This window comes from Elephantulus edwardii, unplaced genomic scaffold, assembly GCF_000299155.1.
Source record: "Elephantulus edwardii isolate Elephantulus edwardi_28Jun2011 unplaced genomic scaffold, EleEdw1.0 scaffold00091, whole genome shotgun sequence".
Classification (NCBI taxonomy): Eukaryota; Metazoa; Chordata; class Mammalia; order Macroscelidea; family Macroscelididae; genus Elephantulus; species Elephantulus edwardii.
In genome coordinates, this window is record NW_006399841.1 from 1,335,871 (window position 1) to 1,344,473 (window position 8,603).

The window sequence follows — 8,603 nt, forward strand, 5'->3', positions numbered from 1 at the left end:
AGAGAATCCCAAGGAATCTACAAAATAGCTCGAAGAAGTTTAGAAAATTACAGGAGAAACGATTAATAAAGAGACCTTGGTTTTGCTTTCCATGTACTAATAATAGTCTGTATGTTGATCTCGTATCTGCAGAGACGCTAAACTTTAATGGAACAGCCAGGCAGCCACGTCAATCCATCTCACCGACGGTCCTCTTCTTCTCCACTGACCCTCTAATTCACCAGGCATGATGCCCTCCTCCAGGGATTGGCCCCTCTGGTAACACGCCCAAAGTATACCAGACAGGCTCTCCATCTTCACTCCTAAGGACCTTTCTGGTCATTTATCTTCCAAATCGAATCTGTCTGCTCTTGTGGAAGTCTACAGTGTCTTCGGTATCCTCTGCCAAGCTTACAGTTCAACGTCATCAGTTCTTCAGTTGTCCTTATTCATCGTTCAATCCATCTTTGAGGGTTAACAGTGATGGGAAGGGACCGTGAGGGGAGTTGGGGGAAGGGATTATATAACAATGAAAGAATTTTTCTTTCACTTTTTAAGACAAAAGCTGCATAGTGCAGTGGGCTTGGGGGGAAGGATGGTATAACAATGAAAGAATTTTTCTTTAACTTTTCAAAGAGAAGAGCGAACTGGGGAGGAGGGGTGGGCAGGGAGAAAAGTGCAACAATGAATGAATGGAAAATCCAAAGTCTCTGTAAACTTTCATTAAAAATAATAAAGAAAATGATGTATAGAAAGAAAAAGAAAGAAATGGAAACAATCAAGGATAAAGAAGAGATTAACCAATTAATTTTTACAATGGACAAAGGATCTGAAATGTCTGCTTCACAAAAAAGATACACATGTGGTCCCTACTGCTTATCTGTGGGACTGGACCCAGTAAGATTAACTCCAGCTGAAGAGGGGGGGTGTGGCGCTGGAGAGAGGCCAGCCAGAAACAGCAGCTACACTGGGCCTTTCAAATTGATAAAGCAGGAAGCCACGGAAAAGCTCCTACTCAGTCCTATTTACAAATGAAGAAGTGAACTGATTCCTGGGTTGACTTCATTCCTTGGGAGAGGGGTCTCTGCACCTCCTCCAACTCACTCAGAGAGCACTCACACCACCAGCTCGTTATAGAAATCAACATCCACCTCCATTCAGAACTAGGAACGGGAGGGGAGCTCTGGTGGCCTAATAGGACGAAGCTGTGCTGCAATCCCGAAGGCATGCGGTTCAAATCCACCAGATGCTCTGCTGGAGAAGGAGGGGCAATCTCTTCCTGTGCCAGTTGGATCTGACTCAATGATACACCACAAGAAAACAAACAAGGAACAGGCATCCAAGGATTACTTGATAGATAAGGAAACCCAAAAAGTAAAGGAGAGGCTACAAACTCAAAACTCAGCTTAGAGGAAACAAAATAATTTTCTGGGGAATCTGAGAGGTTGTTGCACCTATAAGACAACAGACACTATTAAAAACAAAAACAACACCAAACAAACAAACAATCCAAGAAGAAAAAAGTTACAAAAAACCCAACAAACAATTGCCACCAAAGAGAATCAGGGACCTGCAAGGCCTAGGACTCTTCTCTCTGTGAGGAAAAAGACTGAAGACAGAACACATAAGAAACGTATTTCACTGACAGCTGTATGGACCCAGCAGGCCCATGGTGGACAGGGAGGACAGTGCAGGACGGGACAGTGTTCAGACTTGTTCACAGGGTCGCTGCAAGTCGTATAACCTCCCCCCACCCTACTGGAAGAGAGAGGTGTCACCACTGTTAACTGAGTTTGTTAAGCTGACAGGATGGGAGCCTGTTAAGTGGCCCCTTCCCTTCCAGAAAGTGTGAGTAAGAACCAGGGGAGAAAATAACTAACAAAAGAGAAGGGGAGCCCATCAACAAACAAAAAGATAGAGAAGCTGCGGATATTCACACAACGGAATACTACACTGCATTGAAAAACAAGGAACTTATGAAACATTATACAAAATGGGTGGCCCTGGAGGACATTATGCTGAGTGAAATATCTCTGTCACAAAAGGACAAATACTGCATGGTGCCACTGTTGTAAAACGGGACTGACATCGGGGTTGAGGGAAGGCAGAGAAGGAGGGGAGGAATGATGTCTACTGCATTGAAACAGATGAGGGAGAGAACTGTTTAAAAGGGATATGTGACTGGGTATTATTGTCATGACAGGAGTCCAGAATGAAGGCTGCACAGTGGAGTGGACTTAATTAATTTAAAAAAAGGTTTAAAAGAAAGAAAGAAAAAAGAAATATCAGGTTTCTGAGACATGAGAGGATGTAATTTTATATTAAATTGTAATACATTAAAGTTACATGCAGTAATAAAAAAAAGAGAGAAGGAGAACTGAGAGCTGGGGGTTGGGGAACTGGGGTGCAGGGTGGGAAGATGAAGGTGGAGAAAGAAGCCGAGACAAAGGAACTGTTGTGAAAGCTGGGGTTCAGTAAGTCAGGAAAGCCCAGTTATACGGGTTTCCGTCTTTGGCCAATGCAGTGAGATCTGTCCTTCCGTCACCTGATCTGTAAGTCTGATAAGGTCCAATGATGAAATTTTTGGTTAGCAGTGCACCACACTGCGGACCGCACACCAGAAAGCCCTGTCTGCGATGGAACCTTGAGGACTGTGGTTGTCGTGCCATCGAGTTGGAAGCCAAGCGTCCAGCAGGTTTTCAGAGGCACTTTAATCACTCCAGAGGAGACTGCCCACCCATCTCCTATAGAGTAGCTGGTGGATTTGAACCACGTGCCTTTGGAATTGCAGCTTCTTACCACTAGGCCTGAGGATTATGGTTGCTGTGTGCTGTCCAGTTAAAAGTGACCCATAGCTGACCCTCCAGCGGGTTTTCAGAAGCAGTTCACTGCATCTCTCTCCCACAGAGCAGCTGGTGGACTTGAACGACGTGCCTACCCAAAGTCATGGTATTTTCAGCTGCTCGTAAACATGCAGAAGTTGGGAAGTGAATACAGAAGGTTAAAGAACTGATACCTCTGAACTGTGGCATTTCTGAAGAATATTTCTTATCTCACGGACTATTAAAAGCGAGAACAATCAGAACAAGCACATCTGTCTTGGAAAAAGTGCAGCCAGAATGCTGCTTTGAAGAGAGGATGGGGAGACTTCAGCTCAGATACTTGTTATCTCAGGCACGTTATCAGGAGAAGCAGCTCCCAGAGAAGGACCTTATGCTCAGAACATAGAAGATCCAGTAAAAAAAGCCAGAGGGACAGACGCCCTCAAGGAGACGGACTGGCTCAAGGGGCCCAACAACGGCCTGAACATCGCTCTGAGTCGGAGTCAATGCAACGGCATCTAACAACAACCATGTGGTAACACACTTTATTCTTAAATGAAAAAGTAAGTTATCTAGTTATCGGACTCTTTTATTGTTAAACTAACAAATACACACACACATTTTAGAAGCACCACCTCACCATTATCTATGTGCTTACGGGTCATCTTAATTTTCTTTTTCTGTAAAATTTCCAAGTTTTATAGAATAAACATGTTGTTGTTGTTATGTGCCGTTGAGTCGCTTGTAAGTCATAGTGACCCCATGTACAAGAGCCCTAAACCCTGCTCTGTCCTGTGCCAACCCTGCTGTCTCAAACACACTCACTCCCACCACCCCAATCATCGATCCATCTCATCGAGGGCCTTCCTCTCCTGTGCTGTCCCTCCACTCTCCCAAACATGACGTCCCTCTCCAAGGACCGGTCGCCCTTGCAACATGCTCAAAGTATGTCAGATGAAGCTTCAGAATTCTTGCCTCCAAGGAGCAGCCCTGCTTCACCCTCTCCAGGTCAAACCTGTCTGCTCTGCGAGCAGTCCATGTAGACTAGACATGTATCGTCTGGTAAAGCAGAAGGAGGTCACTGAGAAAGCAGATCCTCAATGACATGTCCTGGCGGCTCCAAGAATGGGCTCAGAGACAGCTGTGATTGTAGAGACGGTGCAGGGCCAGTGTCACCAGAAGCTGGAATGCATTCAACAGTCCCTAACAGGCAGTCCTTTCAATCACGCCTGGAAAGGTGGGGGGTCCGTGAGAGGGAGGAAGACCTCCGATGAGATACACTGACACAGTGACCGCACCGAGGGGCTCAAGTGTGTCAGAGACGGTGAGGACGGCACAGGACCGGAGTGGGTTCAGGTCTGGTGGTCACACTCAACTCAAATGGACTGAACAACAACAACAATGACAGATGAACCGGCCATCTCTGCCCTTCTTGTAAATTTTAGGCATGTCGTTAAGAGACGCTACTTCTTGGAAAGGGATATCATGCTTAGCAAGGTGGAGGAGGGTCAGTGAGAGAGAGAAAGACCCTCAATGGACGGATTGATGCAGTGACGGCAGCGATGCGCCCAAGTGTGCTGGGGACGGTAAGGACGGAGGACAGGACAGAGTTCAGATCTGTTGTTCCCAGGGTCGCTGTGAGGTGTACAGGACTGGCCAGCACTTAGCAGCCATCATCACCACCGCGGAGATAAACCTGTAACTACGCTGCCACCCAGTGGGAACGTGCATGACGCCGGGTCAGCCGCCCCAGGCCCTTACCTCCAGGGCCCGTTCTCCACCTCCAGCTCCAGGACTGTCCGCAGGCTCCTGCACAGTGAGGCTGTGAAGGTGACGTCCACTGTGCACTGCCCCAGAGGGAGAAGTTGGCCGCTCGGGGGCTCGATGTCCAAGGGAGACTCCTGAATGGGTGGTCAAACCAGAAGGATGAGGAGGGAGGAAACTTGGAACTGCAGGGTCTTGGGGCGGTGATGATACACAACCACGGTTAGCCCCCAAGTTCCCCTCAGCTCTTCCAAGTTATCCAGGATCCAGAAGGGGGCAAAGGGGCCGGGGAGGCCAGCTGAGCGAGTCTCAGGATTGAGAGACTCTGAGCCAAATCACTCCACAGGCTGCAGGCTGAGAGGTAGGAGGAAAAGCAGAAGGGGAAGGGCTGGCTTGCAGACGGGGGTTCAGTGAGGGAGCAGCAGAGGAGAAGCCTGTGTGCGCCGTGCTGGGAAGTGGGTGCAGGGGTCCTCTGAGTGGTCTGCTCAGCACCCCTGGGCTGACCTGGGACAGGACACTGACCTGTTGTCTTCATTGATTGTCCTTTGCACCCACTGGACTCACACCTCAGGCCTCCCCTGTAAGCTCAGGAAAGACCAGCCTGTTCCTGATACAAGGGCCCTCATCTAAGCCAGGGTCCAGCATGGGCCACGCTGGGAGGAGGGCTGCATTACTGGACACTGAAAGGTCACAGCCAAGAAGAAAGTCTCTCTCTCTCTCTCTGGTCTTTCTCTTCCATGAGACCCAATGACAGCAAGGACCGTCCTGACAGAAGAGGCCTGTCCACCATGTGTCCTTGACTCATGTGTCTGCCATGTGGGCCTGGCCTGGCCCTTCCTTCCCGAGTCTCTACTCTGGCAGCCTTGAGCTCCACACTTTCTGGCTTCTCACCTCTCTGGTCCTGGCAGGAGGGATGCGTGAGCCTTTACTGGAAGCTTCTCAGGGCTGTCTCAAGGGAAGACGCCCTGCGTGCTCAGAACCCAGTCACTGGGGTCAGCGGGGTGGGGGGTGGGGCAAGGGGCCTACCTCAGCTGTAAAAAAAGAGCCACTTTGCTGTCACCTGCCCATTTCTCCTGGACTCCTGGGGGTGGAGCTGTCACCTGGGGCTGCGGTCTCCTGACCTAGAACACCTATCCCTAATTCCCAACATTATTCTTTGAGAGCTCAAACACACAGACAGAGCTGGGATTCCTCCTACCAGCCTTAATTATATATAATCCTAAAAGATAGTAAGACCAACAACCATTTCAATGGTAAAATGCAGTTAATCTTTACAGTGGAAGAAAAACAAGGACTAGGGTTTACGAAGTGGGGATCTGAGCTGATTCTACCAGCTGCTGAACTCTGTGACTCTGAGGGAGCTTGCGTCCGTGAATCTCCCCGCAGTCACATGCGGGGATGAGGTCCCAGGACTTCCACCTGTGTTCCGTGGATTCCTCAGAAGTGTTCAGGTAAGAGGTGGAGAGTGGAGGGTGGCAGGATGGGTCAGGCACTCAGTCTCTTGGTGACCACAGTGGTCACTGAGTACACAGCTTTAACAAAAGGATCCTGTCTAAAAAGAGACCTTCTCTGAGCCCCAACCTGGGGAACCAGAAAGACCTGGTGGAGGCGATGGCTCTTGCAATGGTGACTTATGCAAATGTCCATGAATGCTAAGCTCCAAGTGCCCAGCTAGAGAGGAGGGTGGCCGGTGAGTGATCAATAGGTGTGGAAGGAACAGGGCACAAGTGGGCCAGCAGGACAGGAGACTGACAGGAGGCGGTCAGAGGTGCTTTCCCTAAGTCAGACCCACACATGCCCCTCAAGGTGTCACACGTGCAGGGAGAGCCTAAGGCAGCTCCTTGTGAGCTCAGCCGCCCAGCAAGGGTACAGGGGGCGGCACATCGGAGACTTATGTCTGTCAGCAGTTGGGGGTCACCTGGATGCCTCAGGAGTTTTCATACTGCACATGGTATGTTACACCAGACTAGATGATAATACTTGAGTACTCTTACTGTTTCTTTTTTTTTTTAAATCTTATTATTTTTTGTGTGTGTGCCGTTAAATTGAATCTGATAGGACCTAATTTGACAGGAGAAGACTGCCCCTCCTTCTCCAGCACATCATCCAGTGGATTCAAACCATCTAAGTCTGGGGTTACAGTGCAGCTTCTTGCCACTAGGCCACCAGAACTCCCCTTGTTTCTTACATTTACAGTGAAAGAAGCAGCAGAAGCAGCAGGGAAAGAAGAGAAGCAGAGGAAGAGAAGCCAGTTAAGCTACTTGAAAGGAAATGAGTCTTAACTTTTCTTTGTCCAGTCTGTGGTTTGGACGGTGGGAAAAGCTTAGACCTTGTTGTTTAGATTTAGAACGATGGTCAAGAGTTGTCAAGTTTGGGATGATAGTAAAAAGGTTCTTAAATTTAGGGTAATAGTAAATAATTGTCTGATTTTAGGATGACAGTAGGTGTCTAAGTTTAGGATGATAGTTAATAATTGTTCAAGTTTAAGATGACGGTATCAAGTTGCCTTTCTGAGAGCCATTAACCTGATTGGTTAGCGAGTGGTGAGACTGTCATTCCAGGAACTAAGGATCTGCAACATAAAAACCTGAGAAGCCACGTGAAGAATGCACTGTTAGGAAGCCAGATACCTATTTACCGTGTACATCAAACACAGGACATCTGTCAACCATCAACTTGGACACATTCCCCCCTTCCCACATTCCTTTCCCCTAATTTTACTCCCTTTACTCCCCCCACCAAAAAAACCAAGCCAACCAACCACCTGATTTGATCCTGAGATGCCAGAACACAGTCTTTAGGGCAGTGTTTCTGTTTTCTCTCAGATTGCTGGCACTGGAATAAAGTGGATTTAAAGTCCTTGTCTCTGCTCACTTGGCAGGTGGGCAGCCGAACAGTCTTTTAACACCTACAGTGTGGTCCACATTCTTTGTCCAGGCTCCACCTGGTGGCAGAAACTCAAACTACAGGCACAATCTTTAAGATGCTCAGGGCCCTTCAGGGACACACCTGACAGACGCGACCCTTCTCCGAAAGGACACAACACAGCTGTGGGCAGTGGCAACCCCTTTCTTCTTAACTCAGGCTGGTCAGACAGAGGAAAAGCCTAAGTCCTATTTACACACTGGGTGGTGGTGGGGAGGGAAGAGGAAGCACAGTGGGGGGCTAAGTGCAGACAGGACCACACTGCCTCACAGATGGGCAGGCCGGATGGGATGGCACTGCCAGGCGAGACTGGCCAGGCAGACTTGTCCTCTGCAGCCTCAAAGCTCTGGATACCCCTCGATCACAGGGGCCGAGTGGTGCAGTGGGTGTGCTGCAGGATGTGCTGGAGTTGAGGGGTGCAGCAGAGAGCTGTAGGAGGCATTGGAGTTGAGGGGTGCAGTGGGAAGCTGTAGAAGGCATTGGAGTTGAGGGGTGCGGTGGGAAGCTGTAGGAGTTGGAGTTGAGGGTGCAGCGGGGAGCTGTAGGAGATGGAGTTGAGGGGTGCAGCGGGGAGCTGTAGGAGGTGTTGGAGTTGAGGGTGCAGCCGGGAGCTGTGGGAGGCGTTGGAGTTGACGGGTGCAGCGGGGAGCTGTGGGAAGTGCTGGAGTTGAGGGGTGCAGTGGGAAGCTGTAGGAGGCGTTGGAGTTGAGGGGTGCGGTGGGAAGCTGTAGGAGGTGTTGGAGTTAAGGAGTGCAGCGGGGAGCTGTAGGAGGTGTTGGAGTTGAGGGTGCAGCAGGGAGCTGTAGGAGTTGTTGGAGTTGAGGGTGCAGTGGGGAGCTGTACGAGGCGTTGGAGTTGAGGGGTGCAGCGGGGAGCTGTAGGAGGTGTTGGAGTTGAGGGGTGCAGCAGGGAGCTGTAGGAGGTGTTGGAGTTGAGGGTGCAGTGGGGAGCTGTAGGAGGAGTTGGAGTTGAGGGGTGCGGTGGGAAGCTGTAGGAGGCGTTGGAGTTGAGGGGTGCGGTGGGAAGCTGTAGGAGGTGTTGGAGTTAAGGGGTGCAGCGGGGAGCTGTAGGAGATGGAGTTGAGGGTGCAGTGGGGAGCTGTAGGAGGCACTG

At 49.8% G+C, this 8,603-nt stretch overlaps 1 protein-coding gene across 1 annotated transcript in view; it reads right to left on the reverse strand.

The window, feature by feature from the left end:
- Nucleotides 1-8,603, reverse strand: part of DLEC1 (deleted in lung and esophageal cancer 1) — a 62,366-nt gene that overhangs the window by 19,494 nt on the left and 34,269 nt on the right. Inside the window, exon 19 of the mRNA XM_006890654.1 lies at nt 4,563-4,702. Within this exon, the coding sequence (XP_006890716.1) occupies nt 4,563-4,702 (140 nt within the window). The remainder of the gene's footprint in view (nt 1-4,562; nt 4,703-8,603) is intronic.